Here is a 21,189-nt window from a genome sequence, read left to right as displayed (position 1 = left end):
GTAAACCCCTGAACTATTTAACAATCTGAGATTAAAGAGCTATTATAACCAGAAATCTTAGGCTGCACAGCTCAGAGGTCAACCAGGCTACCCAATACAGACATTTCTTTTAGAGCATTAGTTCTGAAATATGAATATGCATAAAAATCACATGAAGTGCTTATTTACTGTGGTTTGTTTATTTTTTCTTCCGATTGGTTAATTTCTACTGACCTATTTTCAACTTAACTGATTCTTTCTTCTGTCATTTTGCTGCTAAGCTCATCCAAGTGAATATTTTATTTCACATAAATTTTCAGTTCCAGAATTTCCAGTTGGTACATTTTTAAAAGTCTATTTCTCTGCTGAGATTTCCTATATATTCAATCATTATAAGCATATTCATTGGAGCTACTTAAAAATCCTTGTCTGCAGCCCTGCTGGTGTGGCTCAGTTGGTTGGAACATTGTCCGTGCCTACAAGATTGCGGGTTTGATTCCCAGCCAGGGCACATACCTAGGTCACGGGTTTGATCCCCAGTGGGAGGGCATACAGAGGCAACTGATCAATGTCTCTCTCATACATCGATGTTTCTCTCTCCCTCTCCCTTCTTTTCTTTCTAAAAATCAGTAAAACACATCCTCGTGAGAATTTAAAAAAAAAAATCCTTGTCACCAAGTCTAACATCTGGTTCATCTTGAGGTGGGTCTCCATAGGATTATTTTTCCTCTTGCATAAGGATAAAAGTTTTCTGTTTCTTTTCAGGTTTACTAATTCTGGATTACACTGTACATTGCAAATAACATGTTATAGAAAGACTCCGGATTCTGTGACACTTGGAAGAGCGTTTGCTTTAAGATTCCATCGACTGGGCTGTCCTCCAGCTTCACACTCTGTCTTCCCTGCAGTGGACAGCAGCTGCAATCTTTACCCACTTCTTTAGCCTTAGCTGCGCTGCTTAGGGTCTGCCTCACACAGCCATAGTTCAGGGGTCAACTAGAGATCTGGACACAGTTTACACAAAGAACTTGGGGCTCCCCTTTGTATTCTCTCCTTTCTAGGCAATGCCCCCTCATTTTCTAGGCGCTTTGGTAGCCCTGCCCTCTGCCCTCTGGATTATCATGCCAGCAGCACTGAGTGTTTACTGAGTTTTGGCCACCTTGTTTGGTGTCAACCGAGCCGGCCCTGATAAGCCACAAAGCCTGGAAACCCAGCCAAGTGCCTTTGCTATCTTTCAGGTGCCCCTTCGTCCAAGTGTTACCTCTGCCTATTTGGGTTGCTCTCTGGTGCCTCTGAGTGGTTGTTTTTTATATTTTGTCCACATATATAGTTATCTTTTTAAAAATATATACGTATTTTTATTGATTTCAGAGAGGAAGGGAGAGGGAGAGATAGAAAGATCAACGATGAGAGGGAATCATTGATCGGCTGCCTCCTGCACTCCCTCTACTGGGGATGGAGCCTGTAACCCAGGCATGTGCCCTGATTAGGAATTAAACCATGACCTCCTGGTTCATAGGTTGACACTCAGCCACTGAGCCACACTGGTGGGGCTATCTCGTTTTCTTATCAGAGTTGGTCTGGTAAGAGCGACTCTGTCATGACCAGACCCAGGCCTTGGGGTGCTTATATAAAAATGCAGCGTCAGGTGCCACTCCCAGGGACTTGGGACAAGTAAGGGAATGGGGAATGCTGGGGTGGCAGCAAGAACCTACACTGGCAGAAGTGCTGCAGATGACTCCACTTTGAGAAATACTTTTTCACAGCATTCCTGAGTTATTTAGTCTCTGTTCCTATTGCACTGATTCCTTCTTATTTATATCATGTATATAACCAGAAACTCTAACCTAAGCTATTTTTATTTAGCAAACAAAAACAACAAAAACTGCACCCTAACAACCGGTGCCGGTGACACAGTAAAGCACTCACGGAGCAGCACGAGCTCGGCTTAATGCAGTGGTTGCAAGGCCCATCACGGAGCCACGGGAAAGGAGGGGAAATTCCAAACAGTGAACTGGACAGCAGGTTGTCCTTTAGCAGGGGGCCCAAAGAGGAGGTTGCCTTAAACACCCCAATGTGGGGAGCTCAAAGAAAGGAAAAGACTGACTCAGATCAGACCGGCGGGGTTTCAGAAAATCTGGAGACTGGAATTCAGATTCCCCCTTATAGGGGACTAATTTTAAGCTCCTCAAGGACAAACCACACCTACATTTTTACCACTACAAGCTCAGCACCAGTACACTGCCTGATGGAGTAGGCACCTGATAAATATTTGCTCAATGAATAAAGAAAGAAATATTTGGGGGCCAGGAGGTTATCAAGTGAGTGGTCTGGATCAAAAGGCATTAGGCATCAGAAAGAACAACCTCTCTATGAAAGCTTGTATTAAAAAAAAAAAACAGAAGCCAAAACCGGTTTGGCTCAGTGGATAGAGCGTCGGCTTGCGGACTGAAAGGTCTCAGGTTCGATTCCGGTCAAGGGCATGTACCTGGGTTGCGGGCATATCCCCAGTGGGAGATGTGCAGGAGGCAGCTGATCGATGTTTCTCTCTCATTGATGTTTCTAACCCTCTATCTCTCTCCCTTCCTCTCTGTAAAAAATCAATAAAATATATTTTTTAAAAAAACAGAAAATCAGAAAACCCTAAACCTTAAATAGTCATTTAGTCTCTGTTCCTATTGCATTGAATAGTAAGTAACTGAACACAACTACATTTGGAAGACTTCAAAAACTGGTCTCCCTCAATTTCCCCACCAAATTGAGTGCTCAATTCTTGCACTTATTTTTCTAGTACCCATATTACAGGTATACTTACTGTATTGGAATTTTCTCGAAATTCAGAATCTGTGGACAGAAGACTCAAGTCACTCAGACAAAGCGAGTGATTTGCATCCTGTGAAAGAGAAAAAATTCTTACTGAGTAACCCCATAAAAATCAGGATTTGTAGTAGCATATCATGTAATAAAACACCTGATTACAATGCCCCAAATGTCTAGATGTAAACCATCTAAACAAGAACTATGTGAATTACTTCACTTTTTAAAATCCTGATATTCTTAGAAGAATCACTTACATTTCTTAAAGATGATTAGTAAAGAGTTTAAGAATTATCTCCCAACTAAGGCTCTAGACCAGTGATGGTGAACCTTTTGAGCCTGGCGTGTCAGCATTTTGAAAAACCCTAACTTAACTCTGGTGCCGTGTCACATATAGAAATTTTTTGATATTTGCAACCATAATAAAATAAAGATTTATATTTTTGATATTTATTTTATATGTTTAAATGCCATTTAACAAAGAAAAATCAACCAAAAAAATGAGTTTGCGTGTCACCTCTGACACACATGTCATAGGTTCGCCATCGCTGCTCTAGAATAACAAGTCATGGTAATATGAAATTAACAGTATTTGTATAATTAGTCTTATCATTTACAAAGTGATTTCACATAACCTCATTTGCTATTCATATAAAACTTTGAAGTGTTATTTTACATTTCCATTTGAAATGAGAAAATTAATGGGGAGTGGCAGTGAACTGTCCAAAATCACGCAGCTAATTCACAGAACAGAAACCCATTGCTTCTAACAGAAAGTCCTTCTTCCTTCCATTACATCACAGTGTCCTCAATATGGGCATCTCAGGGGCCCTTCCTCAGAACGTTACTGAGGATTGACTATTAAAATACGGCTGCCTAGGCCAACTCTGAACTCTGGGTTTCTAGAATGCCAGTATCAGTCCACATACTTTGTGGTAACCCTGCTTACCTAATGGATTAGATGCTGCCATTCATGTATGCATTCAACAAATATTCACTGAGCATCTACTATGCATTAGGCACTGTTCCAGGCCCAGGGATACAATAATGAACAAAAGCAAGTCCCTGCAGCTACATAGCTTATATTGTAGCAGGAGTTTAGAGTATGGGGAGGGGACAAGCAAATAAATATATTTGTATATAAGATGATAATAAACGCTAGAGGGTAAGGGAATAGGGAATGCTGGGATAGGAGCTGCCCTTTTATTAGAATAGGAAAGGCCTCTTAGATAAGGTGGCATTTGAGCAGATACTGAAGGAAAGAGGGCATAAGTGGGAAAAGTGTTCCAAGCAGAGGATACAGCAAGTACAAAGGCCTGGAGGCGGGCGTGAGCTTCCCTGGTTCAAAGAACCACAGGAGGACAGCATGGCTGAAGCGAGAGGAAGAGATGTAAATTAGGTCAGAGAAGTGACGATGCCAGAGTGTAGGGCCTTGTAACACACTGTAAAAATTTTGACTTTAAGCGACACAAGGAACTACTGGAGAGTTCTGAGGAGAGGACAGACATTACCTGCCCATGGTTTAGAAAGATCACTCTCGGTGACATGTAGAAAAGTGTGTGCCAGGGCAGAGTGGGAGTGCCAAGAGGACCACTCAGCAGGTGACTGCAATCATCCAGGCAAAAGAGGAGAGTGGCTTGAATGAGGTACCCAGAAAGAGTGATCAGATTCTAGATATGTTTTCAAGGTAATGCTAATGGGCTTTGCTAGTAAATGTGAAGTATGAGAGAAATAAAACAACTCCAAGATTTCTGGCCCGTGCCAGTAGAGAAATAGGTGCCACTTACTAAGATGGGAAACCTGCAGGAGGAACAGGTTTGTGCATGTCAAGTTGGAGAAGAGCCGATGATATCTGGGTGGAGATGACAAGTGAGAGGTTGAATGGAGTAGTCTAGAGTTCAGAGAGATCCAGGCTGAATATGAATCCAGGACTCAAAGATGGCATTTAAAGCCTGGGGCTGGAGGAGACTCCTTCCACTGGACAGTGCTGAGTGATCCAGAGGAGAGGTCTGAGCACTGTGCACTGGGCCTCCGATGCACACAGGTGGTCAACAGTTAAACTATCCCTGGATTGCTACCAAAGTCAGAAAACTGATCATGACCTCATAAATGCAGCTCAGCAGACAAAGGCTCTCAAATCTTAACATTTATATCTGGTTTTACAGAAGAAACCAAGGCACAAAGAAGCCTTGCCTAAGGTCATCCGATTAGTGGCTGAGCTTAGACCTGAATTCAGAGAGCTGAGCTCCAGAGCTGCAGTCTTCACAACACATGCAGTTTTACCTCTTACAACATAGGGATCGGGAACCAGGTTCTGGAATAATAAGTCTAATTACAAGCTCTGGATCCTTAGGTAAGTCATTTCTCTTTGCTTCTAGTTTCTTTATCAGTATATGGGGATAACAACAGGACTGATCTCACAGAGCTCATGTGAGAGAAAACATAAAAAAGCACTTAGCACAGTATCTGGCACACAGCAAACAATCAGTAAGTGTTATTATTGCTAATAAAACACAGGGAGAGAGTCCATTTAAAGGGATCCTCTGTTGTTTAGAAGTTGCAAACCACAGAATTAAAGTATGCTGTCTCTCTCCAAATCAAAATCATATTATACACTTTAAGAACCTCATTATTCAAAAGGGGGTCAGTTTGCTTCTTTAACTATGAAGTAGTAAGATAATAATAGCACTCACTTCCTAGGTTTAAAAGACATATGGTAAGTACCCAATGCCACATTACCAGCAGGAACAGGAAATTCACCCTAGGGTCTCTTGGAATGAGCTGGGAGAGGGAAATACAGTGGAGGAACTTGTCAAAGACTAGACAAAATTGCCTAAAACTTTGCAGAGGCTTGTTCTGTGGGTTAGTGCCTTAAACTGGTGATTGTCAAACCTTTTGGTCTGCAGACAATTCAGAAGGGCAAGGGACCCCCCAGCCTCTTCCTGGTTCTCCAATGACAGATTAATGGATGTGTGAGGTAAAGTATTAATTTGTGTTCCAAACCCAAGTACAGATATACCATTCTGCAGATATGCATGGGAAAATACACGCGTTTGGAGCATCTGGCTGGCCCTCTGGAAGCCATTCTAGACCTCGGGTTTCAAGACCTCTTCCCACACACAGGAGGGGGAGCTGAATCAAGGGCTGAAGCACTGAGTCTGCTGAGATTTCTGGCTTCTACCACCCCATCCCCAAGCCATAGAGCTTGGCCCTGATTTCTTCCCTCTCACTAACAGATACACAGAGATGATGTTTTGACCTTTTATTTTGATACACAAACAACGGTTGCTGTTCTGTGGTGCCCAGTTCAGAGCCAGAGAGAAAACACTGCGCACCTCTGATCCGTTGTGAGCTGGAAGTGCATTGTATAAGTGTCCTTTGTTATCGTGACCTTTCATGTGACTTTTGAGACTGTACTGAGTGCTGAATGTTTTCTCACAGCCGTTACTGGGGCAGAAAAAGGGTCGTTCACCTGCAAGAATGACAAGTAGTGTTAATTTGACCATGAAGTCGTTTCACTGAGTTAAGACACCTACTATTCCCTAAAAGAGGGAAGCAGTCTTATGAGGGTTCAGGTTACCAGCTGTTACACATTAGCTAAATTAAATGTTAACCATCTTAATCCTAAAACTCAATGTAGAGCAAAGCCCTGAGAAGAGCCTGCTCCGGGGAAGTTTAAAGAGATTACTTTCCCCCCAGGTTCTTTTATTGAGTATCCTGGTACTGTTTTCATTTCTTAAGTTTGGATTCCTGAGTCCAACCTTTAGATCCTTTTACCTCTGAAAGAAAGTCAAACATCATAGGTGGAAGGCTAAGCTGATAAGGCTCCCTCCCTCCACAGAGCTCTACAGGTCTCAACAGAAACATCGGTGTTTACTGGCTCTCTGAAGATGAAAATGAAAATGAACTTAAACTCACCAGTATGTGTACGGACGTGAGTTTTAAGGTGGTGGCTTGCTGCAAATGCTTTTCCACAGCCATCATGATCACACCTATATATGTGGTTTAAGCAAAAAGAAACAGCAATCATCAGCTAATAGACCTTTATCTTCACATCTCTCGTAAATACAGACTCAAACTAAAATGTTCAGAACAGCAAGATCACGTCAACAAAATTGGATTTAGACATGGAATGACAAGTCCCTGGAAAAGAAAGGTGACAAATCTGAGATCCGAGGGAGCTGATGGCGCAGGATAAGTATTTCTTGTGCTACAGAAAAGGCACTTATTGAGAGCACTGACAAGAAACGCCTTTTGATGAACTACTTAACAGTATTCTATTGACAATGAGAGCCCATTGGGAAACATACTGCCAGTGCAGGATTAGAAATACCAACAATGGGCACAGGGGCTCTCAAAGGCATGGAGCCTGAAACATAGCACTAGAATAAAATCATTATCTATTATCTTCTGTTTACATCAGATCTACTTCTTCCTTTACTATCTTGATAACCAAAGCCAGAAGTAATCTTTCCCTCCTATGGGTTTAGTTTCTTTTATGGCGCCTGTCATTTCTAATCTTGTTTTATCTCCTGTGTACACATTCGTTATCTGTCCCCCTAGACTGTAAACTCTTTGAGGGCAGGGTCCATGCAGTTCTTGACACTGGCTGTAACTCTTGCACACAGCAGACATTCGATAACTATTTATATGGATGAATGTATTTTCTTGGAAGCCAAAATATTTTATTTCTTTAAATAGAAAGCTTCTCTAAAGCATTTTACTTTCTAACTACGTATCATCATCTCAAGTCCTACCTAATATTCAAGAAAAGTTAGCAATATTAACATCGCAAAAAATGCATATGACTGAACAGAAATCGGAGTCTCCTCAACAGCCCACAGGGAAAGAGGTGCCTTACGTGTTACAGCATCTGGAGGGTGACCAAGGAGACTCTAAATACTCTTGCTTTAGAGGGGCCTGACTCAGAAAAGCAGCTGTCATTTTAAAATTCAATTACTTTTAACTGCTGTGTAAGAGTTGACTGTCCCTGAAGACTTTTCAATTTCCTGCTATCCTAATGAGATGGGTGATTCAAGAAGGGAAAGGTATGACAATAACAGCAATCTTTCCTGACAAGTCAAAGCCATTGTTTATGTGCAATTTTCATCTCTATTATATTTAGGGGGAATCCTTATGAACTGATTATCTCACTAAAAAGTCACATAATCATCCCTAAGTTGTTTTTGAATTCCTACTGAATGCCCAGAACCATGCTATATGCTATGAACACAGGAGAAAGGTGATACAAGTCTTTCCTTTAAGCTTCAACATTTATATTTCTATCTATTAAATATAAATGTGTATAAATACATAAATTTAAATATCCTATCTAATAAAAGAGAAACATGGTAATTAGCCATACGTCCGCTACCCTTCCCATTGGCTAATCAGGGCGATATGCAAATTAACTGCAAGCCAAGATGGCGGCCGGCAGCCAGGCAGCTTGAAGCGAACATGAGGCTTGCTTGCTTCAGTGACGGAGGACTCCAACGTTCCCTGCCTGCCGCTGCCGGCCTCTGAGCTTGCAGTTTGAAACATTGTTACAAATATAGAAGCTAAACAAAACCCCAGAAACCTGCTTTCAGCCAGCCGGGATCTCAGAGCTGGAGTTGAAACAGTGTTTCGATTATAGAACCCAAACAAACCAGATACCTGCTTTCAGCAGCCGAGGCCTAAGAGCTGGAGCCAAGCCTCAGAGCTAAAGCTGGCCCAGAATAAAAAGAAAAAAAGGAGCGGTTGGGAGCTTCAGTCACCCGCCAGTCTGAAAACAGCCCTCAGCCCCTCACCCAGGCTGGCCAGGCACCCCAGTGGGGACCCCCACCCTGATCCAGGACACCCTTCAGGGCAAACCAGCCGGCCCCCACCCATGCACCTCTATCCTATATAGTAAAAGGGTAATATGCCTCCCAGCACCGGGATCAGCGTGACAGGGGGCAGTGCCCAAACCCCCTGATTGCCCTGCGGCTCTGTGTGTGACAGGGGGCGGGCTACAACCTCCCTATCCGCCCTGCTCTGTTTGTGACAGGGGAAGGCACCCCAACCCCCTGATCAGCCCTGCTCTGTGCCTGATAGGGGGGAGCTGCCCAACCTCCTGATCGCCCTGCGGCTCTGTGTGTGACAGAGTGCGGCGCCCCAACCCCCTGATCGGCCCTGCTCTGTTGTGACAGGGTGCGGCGCCCCAACCGCCCCCCACGGACCCTGCTCTGTGTTGACGAGGTAGAGCCATAACCTCCCCATCGGCCCTGCCCTGAGTGTGACGGTGCGGCGCCCCAACCCCCTGGTCCTCCCTGCTCTGTGTGTGACAGGGGGCGGTGCCCCAACTCCCCTATTGGCCCTACTCTGTGAGTGACAGGGGTGAACTCCTCAACCCCCTGATCGGCCCTGCTCTGTGCGTGACAGCGGGGAGCTCCCCAACCCCCTGATGGGCCCTGCTCTGTGCGTGACAGGGTACGGAGCCCCAACCCCCCTGACTGGCCCTGCTCTGTGCGTGACAGGGGGTGGCACCGCAACCTCCCCATCGACCCTGCCTTGAGTGTGACAGGGGGCGGTGCCCCAACCCCCCAATCGGCCCTACCCTGAGCGTGACTGAGGGTGGCATCGCAACCTCCTGATCCGCCCTGCTCTGTGCATGACAGGGGGCAGCGCCCCAACTCCCCAATCGGCCCTGCTCTGGAGCCTGACCAGGGGCTGCACCTAGGGATTGGGCCTGCCCTCTGCCACCTGGGAGCAGGCCTAAGCCAGCAGGTCGTTATCTCCCAAGGGGTCCCAGACTGCGAGAGGGCACAGGCCAGGCTGAGGGGACCCCCCCCCCCCCGAGTGCACAAATTTTTGTGCACCGGGCCTCTAGTATATAGATAAAAATGGATGCTCCTGTTTGTGTACACATGAGAGATGCTGAAGAAACCACTAAACAAGTGAAAAATAAAACACTTGCACCACTAGCCTAAGTAGTCCTATCCCGTCTTTCCCCTTTTGTCTCCTACTCTTCCCACCGAGTCTCGGGTAAGTATCCCTTCCCCTGTGCCCAAAGCACTCTGGGCATCTCAGTCTCAGATGCTATCTGGCTGCCTGTGGTTCTTTGTTACCAGACTAAATTTCTCAAGAGGAGAACCTGTATCATAGCATTTCTCTGGCACTGATAAAAATCCTACCATATAAGTGAGTTGCAACAAATGTTTTGCAAAATAAAAGGAAGAATGAGGCAGGAAGCCATCATCCAGAGTGAGGGTGCCCGTGGAATTCATTACCCTCCCTCCTGTCGGCAGTAACTGGGTATAGCCATCCTGGGGAGAGCGAGCACTGCCAAAGGACTAGTGAGAGGAAGTTCTTTCCATAAAAAAGTTTTAGAGTGCATCAAGATACCCAGCCGGAACCTGACCAGTTACAAATAGAAAACAGTAAGACCTACCGAAATGGCTTTTCTCCTGTATGGGTTCGAATGTGCTTCCTCAGATCGCTGAGTGTGGTGAAGTACTTGCTGCAGCCTTCAGATTCACAGTTAAACGTTTTCCCTGTGTGAAGCCTCTGATGTGCTTTCAGCCTGTAAGAGAGCCCAGAGAAAGGCCCTTTGTCATGATGTATTACAGAGCCGCCCACACAGCTAACAGCCTCCAGGGTCAAGTGCACAAGCCTACGGCAAGTAAGATCTTTTATGAGAGAAGTAATTTCATTTATGGCTAAGTAAATACTGAATACTGATTTAATAAAAAATAATACATACTGGAAATAAAATAATAACATTGGGAGAATGGGCTTTGGGGAAGGGCCAAGTGTGATGGAGATGGCGGCAGGGGAGAGGGGAAGAAATAGAGCTTAATCCTTAACTTCCATAGTGGGAAGTCAATATCCTAAAGTGGAAAAATCAAGAAGGAGCAATATGAGCCAAATATTTAAAAGCATGGAAGTAAATATAAAAATATTAATATAGCCCTAATCGGTTTGGCTCAGTGGATAGAGCGTCGGCCTGTGGACTCAAGGGTCCCACGTTCGATTCCAGTCAAGGGCATGTACTTTGGTTGCAGGCATATCCCCAGTAGGGGGCGTGCAAGAGGCAGCTGATCAATGTTTCTCTCTCATCGATGTTTCTAACTCTCTATCCCTCTCCCCTCCTCTCTGTAAAAAATCAATAAAATATATTTTATAAAAAAGATATAATCACATAAAAAAAAATAAAATATATTTAAAAAAATATTAATATTAAGCTAAAAGAGTAGAAAGTGGTTGCTGTGAAGGGGGAGAAATGGGGAGGTACATCTTTTGTAACAAACCTATTAGAGCTATCTACTTTGTAAACATTGAGAATGTATAACCTTGATAAGATTAAAAATGTTTTTTTTAATTGCTTAAAATATTACAAAGAGTATTGCATATGTTTCCTTTTTTAAAAAAAATGTTTTTAAAATAGTAAAAAAAGGATTAAGTGCATCAGAATTCTATATTCCAAAACGTTTTGCTCAATGAGAAGTATATAGCATAGTGGTATGAGCGTGACTCTGGAGCGTGGGACTCAAATCCTGGTCCCACCTCCTACGAGACCCTAAGCCAGTTACCTTGCTGGGCTTCCATTTACTTATTAGTGCTGTGAGGATTAGCACTCAGAACAGTGCCCTGCACACAGTGGGTGCCTTAGAAATGTCAGCTCTTGTTATGTTTGTTATTTTACACTCAATGTTGAAGACTAGTAAGTCTCCTGATACCAATGGTGGAAAAGGGAAAGGGCTAACAAGCGGACCACGCCCCATTTCTCAGGCTAGACAGAAAGTACGCTTCCTCAAAGTGAGAGAGGAGTGAAAATGACAGAAGGTTTAGTACCAAGGTTCTGAGCCAAGGGAGATAGCACTCTATGCCAAATACTCAAATCCCCGGGCCAGGATGGCACTACAGGAGAAATAAAATCTAAACACAAATGTACCATCCTTTTCAGGCAACCTTTAAATCCCGGAAAGGGAAGTCTGCTGTGCGAGGAGAGCTGTGCAATGGTGACAGCCAGGGTAGAGCTGGCGGCGCAGCGGGAGGAAGGCTGACCTGTACAGCGTGTTGAACGCCTTCTCACAGCCCTGCACGTCGCACTCAAATGGCTTCTCCTTCGTGTGCACTCGCACGTGGATCCTGAGGCTGTAGGAGGTGAGGAAGGCCTTGCCGCAGCCCTCCTGGTTACAGACAAAGGTGTACTCTCCTCGGTGAGTCTTCTGGTGGGTGCGCAGGTTGCCTGCTGTGCTGTAGGTGCGGGGACAGCCCTCGAAGGTGCACTGGTACCGCTTTACCTGGCAGACAGAGGACACCTCAGCAACAGGACAAAAGAGCTGCCCAGGCTCTAGCTGCCCCCTGAGCTTGGCTCCCAGGAGATGTGGATGACACAGAAACACAGAAAATAGCCTCTAACAACAAAGTGGGGCTATCTTCCTGTTGATCAAATCACTCCTGGACAAAAAACAATGAGTAACGGGGAACAGATAGCTTGTAGAGAGGTGACTATTCTAAGTGAAAATAAGAAGGGTGCTGCAGACTTTAGTATACATCTACCCTCTAAAGGGGGGCATACACTCTTACAGTTACCCATATTCAAATTTGGCCCTAGCCGGTTTGGCTCAGTAGATAGAGCGTCAGCTCGCAGACTGAAGGGTCCTGGGTTTGATTCGGGTCAAGGGCATGTACCTTGGTTGCAGGCTCTATCCCCAGCCCTGGTCTAGCGCATTCAGGAGGCAACCAATCCATGTGTCTCTCTCACTTTGATGTTTCTCTCTCTCTCTGTCTCTCTCTCTCCCTTCCACTCTCTAAAAATCGATGGAAAATTGTCCTCGGATGAGGATTAACCAAACAAAACAAAACACAAAATTTTACTTCAGTTTAAGTCAAACATCCTGTCCTATGGCACGATATCTTGATTGGAACTAACCAATGTTAAATTGAGTCTAAAACATCCTAAAATTTACATATTCAGTCATATGCATATTAGCAGGTACATACTAGCATAGTTTCCACTGAATATTTTCAAGTCTACAAAATGAAAACAATGTATCATGAATTTCTCAGAGCCTGACATTTATCGAACTGCTAGACGCTGGATTTCCTTTTACCACCAAACTCTTTGAAAGAGTAGTTTTCCCTTGTGCCTTCTTCACTTCCCGCAATGCCCGTGTATTCCTTGCTACTTGGCGAGCTGGCTTCGCTGTTATGAAAATACTCTCTTGAATTCCTGGTGGCCAAACTCTTTATCCCTCCCCACTTCCCTTCATTTGCAAAAAGATCTCAAGGCTGATGCCCTCTCCTGAAAATTTGTCCTATATCACACAGGAGTTCCTTGGGGCTCTCTTTTATCTTCTCTGAGCCACTCCTTTCCTTTCACCTCTAAATGTAGGTTTATTCCCAAACTCTCTCGTCTCCCAAACCTGCCCCATCTCTACACTGGTGCAGAGGAAGCAGCATTCGACTTGGCGGGAGAAGACTGAATTCTGGCACTTATGTTCAAGACCTTGAGCACCTCATTCCACTTCTCTGAGTCTCAGGTCCTTATTTCTAAACGCGAATATTAATGCCTGCCCTGACTGCCTCACAGTGCTTTTCTTTGAGTGGAACAAAAGACGATGAAACATTTGTGAAAATACTCTGTAAATTCTCTGATGCTATACCTCTCAGGGTGCTAGTACTGTCTACTCTTCAGCTTTAGCAAAATCTTCATCCTTTAAACCTTCCTCCAAAGCCTCAGTTTATATTAGTGTTACTAACGACACTGGTGTTGCTCATTCAGCAGCTACTGAACTACTATGTCCCAACCAACAAGCTCGTTATCACACATAAGAAAAAGTAAGCATGCCGAAACCGGTTTGGCTCAGTGGATAGAGCGTCGGCCTGCAGACTGAAAGGTCCCAGGTTCGATTCCGGTCAAGGGCATGTACCTGGATTGCGGGCACATCCCCGGTGGGGGATGTGCAGGAGGCGGCTGGTCGATGTTTCTCTCTCATCGATGTTTCTGACTCTCTATCTCTCTCCCTTCCTCTCTGTAAAAAAATCAATAAAATATATTTAAAAAAAAAAAAGAAAAAGTAAGCAAGACCAAAATCTCTGCTTTTAAGAAATGTCCATTTTAAGGAGGCAGACGTGCACACGTTATTATACACCAGGCTGAGCCTAACAACAGACACATGGTGCTTGGGAGCATAAAAAAGACAAAACTAACCCCTCTCAGAAAGACTGGAAATCAGTGAGGCTCAGAGACCAAGGTACTTACTCTCTCTGAACTGAGGGTGTCTTTTTGCTTGCCTGTTAAAGTCTATTTTTTAAGGAACAAAGTGAAAAGGCCTTCCTCACACAAACCGGGAAGAAGGACATTCCAGAAAGAGGTAACTAACACCTTGGGAACTGCCTGGAGAAATGAATGTGTTTTTTTGGTACAGGGAACATCAAAAACTCTTATAGTATGAGAAAGACTGGAAGGAGAAGACTCTAGAAAAAAAAGGGCAAAGCCTCCTCAGTTAAGCTATGGAGTAGAGAAATAGGACAATGGGGAGCCATCAACAGGTTTTAACGAAGACAGCGAGACACCCAGATCTGGGGTTTAGGAGAGCATTCTGGTATTCTGTGGAGGACAGACTGGAGTAGAAGGGAAAGATTAAGAGAAGAGGACAACAGTTCTGGAGAGAGATGAAAAGAATCTGAACTGGGGAAGTAACAGTGGACAACGTGAGGGATGAATTCTAGAGACATCAAAGGGGGAGAAATGGCAGCCTCTAGGGCAGTGATGGTGAACGTTTTGAGCTCGGCGTGTCAGCATTTTGAAAACCCCTAACTTAACTCTGGTGCTGTGTCACATATAGAAATTTTTTGATATTTGCAACCATAGTAAAACGAAGATTTATAATTTTGATAATTATTTTTTATGTTTAAATGCCATTTAACAAAGAAAAATCAACCAAAAAAATGAGTTCGCGTGTCACCTCTGACACGCGTGTCACAGGTTCACCATCACTGCTCTAGTGACAACTGGGTGCTGAGGAGTCAAAGGGGTCAGGGAGAGGCAAAGTCAAGATCAAAGGCCTGGATGACTAAAGAGATGGTCACACCACCAACTTGGGGCTGGATGGGAGCTGGGGGAGAGTTGAGGAGTTGGGGTTGAGGCACTGCCATGACTTCCAGATGGAAATGTCTAGTAGCCAGTCAGACATACAAGCTGGAAGCTAAGAAACAGGTCTGTGCAGGAGTCTGGTACACAGATAGTAGCCTACTTGACCGGCAAACTACAGCAGGCTCAGATCCAGCCCCTGCGGCTATTTACTGTAATAACCTTGGGGAAATCACTTGAACTTATTGAGCTCACTTTCCTTAGTTATAACATGGAGGAAACAAAATCTATCTTTCTAGTGTTGTTGTAAGGATTAGGTATAATTTGCAAAAGCATTTAAATATAGTGACTGCCATACAGTAGGTACTCAATAAAATAATAGCTCTTAAAGGGGACAAAGGCTAGACCGTGAAAGTCACCAATGTTTAAGGTAATGGTACAAGAAAAGAAGCCATTGAAGGGTGAGCAGGAGGAAGGGCTGGGGAAATAGGAAGAGAAGCAAAGGAGAGCAATGTCACAGAAGACAAAAGAAAAAGGGTCTCTAACATCTGCAGGGTGCCAACGACTGACTACTTGTTGGTTATAAGGAGAAAAGAAAAACTTTATACTGGAACAACCAGGCTGTCACCTGTACCACACAGCTACACCTTGTTGATGCTAACAGTGGGACAGCTAGCTATGATGAACCCCACCAGGTGATGCAATGTGAAGGACATGGTCCCTTCTATGAAGTATTCTTGCCAAAAAGTTGATCCTGAATCTAAGTAACTGTAGAAGGACATTTTTTACTATTGTAAAAAGGGAAACTGAAAATGGACTGAATATTAGATGGAGGGATTATTGCTAATTTTGTTAGGTACAATTAGGTGTAATGGGCTTTTTTGTGTGTGTGGAGCTGTATACTGAAGTACTTAGCTGTATATATGATGTCTAAATACTTCAGCAAAGAATAGATTTAAAAAAAAAAGGGTCTCTAAGAAAAAAAGACATGAGGGGGGGAGGGGAAGGGGGAGGGCATGTGCTAGGATTGGGGGAGCGGCCGGGGAGTGGTCAATGGGGGAAAAGGGAGAGTTATGTAATACTTTAAACAATAAAGAATTTAAATTAAAAAAAAGAAAAGAATGATCAAAATGTTAAATGTCGGTGAAAACAAGGAAGATAAGGACTGAGGAAACTACTGTATCCGGTAGCTAGAAATTCACTAATGACTCAGCAAGACTAGTTTTAATGGACTGCTGGGGTCAGCAGTCTAGGTGAAGTGGAGGTACAGACTGGAGATGGAGACCAGCAGCAGAAGTGTTTGTTTTTGTTTTCTAAGGAAGGCATGTCTTGAGCATATTTGGGAGGGGAAAGGTCCTTGCAGAGAGTAAAGCTGAGGATCTAGGGAGGAACATAGAGAAGGATATTTAAAAGTCTGGGTAGAAGCTAAGCTTCAGGTAGGAAGAGAGACACTGAGTTTCAGAGAACAGAGGAATGAGATAAGGATGGGTGTGACTCAAGGCTGGACAAGGTTTCTATAAAGAGACAAACAGTAAATATTTTAGGCTTTGTGGGCCATGCAGTCTCTGTTACAACTACTCAGCTCTGCTGCTCTATGTGGAAGGAGCCATAGGCAATACCTAAATGGACAAACAAGGCTGTGCTCCAAAAATGCCATGACAATGAAATTTGAGTTTCATGTAATTTTCGTGCATCATGACATACTGTTCTTATTTTGTTATTTTAAAATATAAAATACCAGCCCAGCCAAGTGTGGCTCAGCAGCTGAGAGGTTGAATGTTGACCCAGGAACCAAGAGGTGATGGGTTCGATTCCCAGTCAGGGCATATGCCCAGGTTGTGGGCTCAATCCCCGTTGGGGGCGTGCAGGAGGCAGCTGATCAATGATTCTTTCATCACTGATGTTTCTAGCTCTCTCTTCCTCTCCTTTCTTCTCTGAAATCAATAAAATAATTCAAAATAAGTATATAAATAAAATGTAAAAAGCATTTTACAAAAACAGGCATCTGGATGGATCTGGTCTGTGGGCCACATTTGCCAACCCCTAAAACCAGTGGGGGTGGGGGGATGAGGGGCCCTGACTCCTCCCGTCTCCCCTCCCACTCCTCTCTCATCTATCCAACCTTCAATATGACCTTGCACAAGTCTGGATTTCTCAGGCAAGTGCTCTCACTTATTCATTCCTGACCCTTCCCACTGCCACCAGGGAGGTGCTGCACAAACATCTGTTGCGCTGAATCACTGGCCCAGCAGTCCAGGCGTTCTCGTGTCTCGGAGCCTGGCTTGGAGGCCTCCAGCTGCCAGATTTATTCTGAAAATGTTCTACACATGCCATCGCTCTGCTCAAACAATAAATCCAGTTCCTTAGCCTGACAGTCAAGATCCTTCGTAGGTCCTCTTCCGTCTTCTATTGCATTACTCCAGTACAGAGTAGGCTCTGTCTCGGCCTACAGGCAACAGCACACCCTTCCCCAAGTGCAACACTGCATTTCCACTTCTCTGCCTTTGCTTTCTCCTTTTTCTCTACTGGAAATGGCTGGTTCCGTTCTTCTCTGCTTTTCTGAGTCTCTCTCTTCAATTCAAGCTTTACTACCTACCTCCAAAGTCCTCATGGGATGTTAACCATCCCATGTCTAAGTGACAGTGCCCTTCTCTGAATTCAAATATTGAACTATACCAATCATTGGACACTCATTGATTATCCACTCAAACATATATCTTGACTTCCCATCAAGGCTAAAAATCTCTTTGGTGTTGCCAGATAAGAGATTTCAAAATATCCACTGACCAGGAAAGAGAAAAGGGCTGTGAGTGCTGCAATCAAGGAGTCTGCATGTCTCAATCGTAAAGCCTATGACAAAGACGAAAGATAAGAGCAGAATTTCATTCTTAAGATGCTGCAACAGCTGATAACTTTATAGGTAACAGTGCAATCAATAATTAACTACCCTTCCCTGTCTCACTGCCCTTCAATCCCTACTCCCATCAGGGTTCTTACTTGGCCAATTCAAGTTTCAAATAAATGTTCCTTCCTCAAGGAACTCTTTCCTAATTGGCTCCCAACTCCTACCACAAACTAGGTATTCTTGTTATAGGTTCTCATAGCTTCCTCTATTTCTTTAAATCATATAATACCATTAAGATTAAATAATTTAACAATTTATATCATTATCTATTTAGTTGCTAGGCACAGCAGTAGCTAAGGAGGCACTAAATAAGTTATTTCTTGAGTTAAATGAATGAATGGCTACTCTCCTTTTGGGCTATAGGTTCCATGAGAACAGGGACTGCATCTGTCATGCCTGTCTTGGTCACTGCCACAGCCTCAGGGCTACTCTTGTGGAGAAGTGGCACTCAATGCATATTTGTTGAATGAAGGAATAAATGATGAAACAAATGAACAAAATAAAACCAGCAGGACTTGATGCTGAGAAAAGTAGTAACAAGGACTACAAGTGACAAAGGAACAGAGTATCAAGGAAGATGTTAACTAGGTCAAATATGGCAGAGATGACTGATAAGCATTTCTTGGATTTGGCCAACTCACAAAGTCATAATTGCCCCAGCAAGACTAGCTTCATTGGAGGAGTAAGAACAGAAACCAGAATGTAATGGGCTGAGAAATCAGAGAAAAGCAAGAAGCTGGAGACAATGAATAGAACTACTTTTCAATAAACTCGGCTGCAACAGCTGTTTTTGATAGAGAAGCAAATTATGAAATGACAAATTCTACATTTTTTTGCAAAAGCTGTGCACCTGCTGATTAACAGTTGTCCTCAAATTCTGCCTAAACCTATGTCTTAAAGTTAATATGTTTACACTATATATTAGATGTCAAAATGTTATGAAACATTCTGATCATTCACTGCTGCACTGCATAAACTCATAAGGAATTCGATGTTGCTCTTCCCTCTGTCTTCAAGAAGGTGCTTGATTATGCTAATTGCATAGGAGATTTTTTAAAAAAAGGATGCAACGTCATCTCATAATAATCCATTCCTAACAAATATTATAGCTAGGAAATGTGTCTCTACCATACCTGAAATACACTTCCTTTCTTTCTCTGTCTTTAGAAAGAGTTGATCAGTTCCTTCAACTACGATGTTCTATGCTATGAAGAATAATATGCAAAATAAACAGCATGATCTAATTAAATTAATAACTGAAGTAAAGGTAGAAAAAGGCAAAATCTGATTAGGAAAGGTTTTACTCCATTCAATTCAATTCCATGAGTACAATTCCAGAGATCATAAAACGCTTAGTAAAAGACCTAACTGTTGAGTTGAGTCCTAAAGGTGAAGCAATGCTTACTAAGTGAAGCAACAAGACTCAAGGAATTCTGTAGTTCACACAGATAGGAAATGGCAGCGCTGGAATTCAAATCCAGGTACTGGTAAGTTCACAAGCCCATGCTCTTATCTACAACCTCATCCACTACTGCCTCTCTATATTGCAGTGCTCTTTATCGACTACTGTGTTTTCACTGTAATCAAGTTAAACTAAAATTAGTTTGTATTCCAAGTAAAAATTAAAATTGATCTGTGTTCCCCAACTCACTACTAAATGAAAGTGGTAAAGCAGCACAAGTGACAGGATACTGTCTACCATGAATTTAAAAGAAAATTTTCACTGGATAACTGACACAGATAAATCAGAAACTCAATATAATTTGGGGGGAAATTAAATCAGCAGGTTCCCAGTATTGCTTTTTATGGGGCAAGAGACATTACCCTGACCTTTTAACAAATGAACCCACTATTCTAACATGCATTGAAAAGCAAACATGTTATTTTTTATAACTTATCCTATGAAATCGAAAAAAATCATCAGGATGAAAAAACTCCACCCCAGGTTTTTCCTAAGTAAACCAGGTATATTCCTAAGTTTTTGTTTAATCCTTACCCAAGGATATGTTTATTGATTTGAGAGAGAGGGAGGGGGAAAGGGATTTAGAGAAACATCAATCGATTGCCTCCGATGCATGTCCTGATTGGAGACCGAACCCACAACCTAGGTATGCGGTCTGATAGGAAATCTAGCCTGTGACCCTTGGGTGCATGGGATGATGCTCCAACCAACTGAGCCACCTGGACAGAGCTGAGGATATGTTTTTTATTGCTTTTTAGAGAGAGAAGAAGGAAGAGAGTGAGAGAAACCTTAATGTGAGAGAGAAACAAACATTGATCAGTTGCCTCCTGTATGCACCCCAACAGATAATCGAACCTGCAACCTTGGTACATGCCCTGACTGGGAATCGAACCCACAACCTTTTTTTTTTTTTTTAAATATATTTTATTGATTTTTTACAGAGAGGAAGGGAGAGAGATAGTTAGAAACATCGATGAGAGAGAAACATCGATCAGCTGCCTCCTGCACATCTCCTACCGGGGATATGCCCGCAACCCAGGTACATGCCCTTGACCGGAATCGAACCTGGGACCCTTCAGTCCGCAGGCCGATGCTCTATCCACTGAGCCAAACCGGTTTCGGCGAACCCACAACCTTTAGGTGTATAAGACCAGTCCCAACCAAATGAGCCACCTAGTGAGGATAGGCCATGAGTTAGATTAAATGCTGGGGCCAGGACCAACTTCCAGATGTTAATTTCTGGAGCTCCTTTCTACGTACTCATAAAATTGAACCATGCATACTCTATTGTCATATGTTCACAACTGTTGTCAATCATGGACACTACATAATAAAAAGTATGTGAGAAAATAAATACTTAAATTTTTTTAAAAAAAAGTAACTTGGCTGAGAAAAGAGAGAGAGAGACAGGAGAATTAGGAGGGAATAGAGACTAGGATGATATTTGTATTTAAAGGTGGGAGAAATGGCTGACTGTCAACGCAAATGCCTACTCCCTCATAAAATGCTGAATAAACGAGTAATCTCTCACTCCATTTGGAGGGAGTCAGTAAATGGAAGTCGCTATTCTGACTTTCAGAATCATTTTAAACAGCACCAGATTTCACAAAAAGGAAAAGCAAAACCTCCTCAAACTGGATTAGAACAGGAAGTACAAAAAACCGTGTAAGTTTTCCTGGTTACATAGAGAAGGTATTGAAACATGTGGTACATTTAAACACAATTAAGGATATCATGCATGCATGCTTAAAAAAATTATGTTCCAGAAATTCTACTGTCCCACGTGCTAGGAATACAGGACAAATAACCTCTGCTCTCAAGGAGCTCAAAATGAAGAAGAGATTCAAACAAAGAGCAAGATGGTACAAAAATGTGCTGATAAATGGATGTCAGAATATAGAGAAATGTAGAGAAAAAGCATTTAACTTAGACTGGGGAATGATTAAGATAAGCTGCTCAAAGAGG

General features: G+C 43.1%; 1 protein-coding gene across 2 annotated transcripts in view; it reads right to left on the bottom strand.

Annotated features, from left to right (window-relative positions):
* MTF1 (metal regulatory transcription factor 1) overlaps window positions 1-21,189 on the bottom strand; it is a 41,964-nt gene that overhangs the window by 8,252 nt on the left and 12,523 nt on the right. For both annotated transcript variants that reach the window (XM_081086844.1, XM_081086845.1), the window contains exons 3-7: window positions 11,824-12,062; window positions 10,208-10,339; window positions 6,715-6,788; window positions 6,132-6,268; window positions 2,795-2,872 (exon numbers count right to left, since the gene is read on the bottom strand). In XM_081086844.1, coding sequence (XP_080942970.1) covers window positions 2,795-2,872; window positions 6,132-6,268; window positions 6,715-6,788; window positions 10,208-10,339; window positions 11,824-12,062 — 660 coding nt within the window. The remainder of the gene's footprint in view (window positions 1-2,794; window positions 2,873-6,131; window positions 6,269-6,714; window positions 6,789-10,207; window positions 10,340-11,823; window positions 12,063-21,189) is intronic.

Source organism: Myotis nattereri, assembly GCF_964212035.1.
Source record: "Myotis nattereri genome assembly, chromosome: 3".
NCBI classification, from domain to species: Eukaryota; Metazoa; Chordata; class Mammalia; order Chiroptera; family Vespertilionidae; genus Myotis; species Myotis nattereri.
This window is presented reverse-complemented; position numbering and strand designations above follow the sequence as displayed.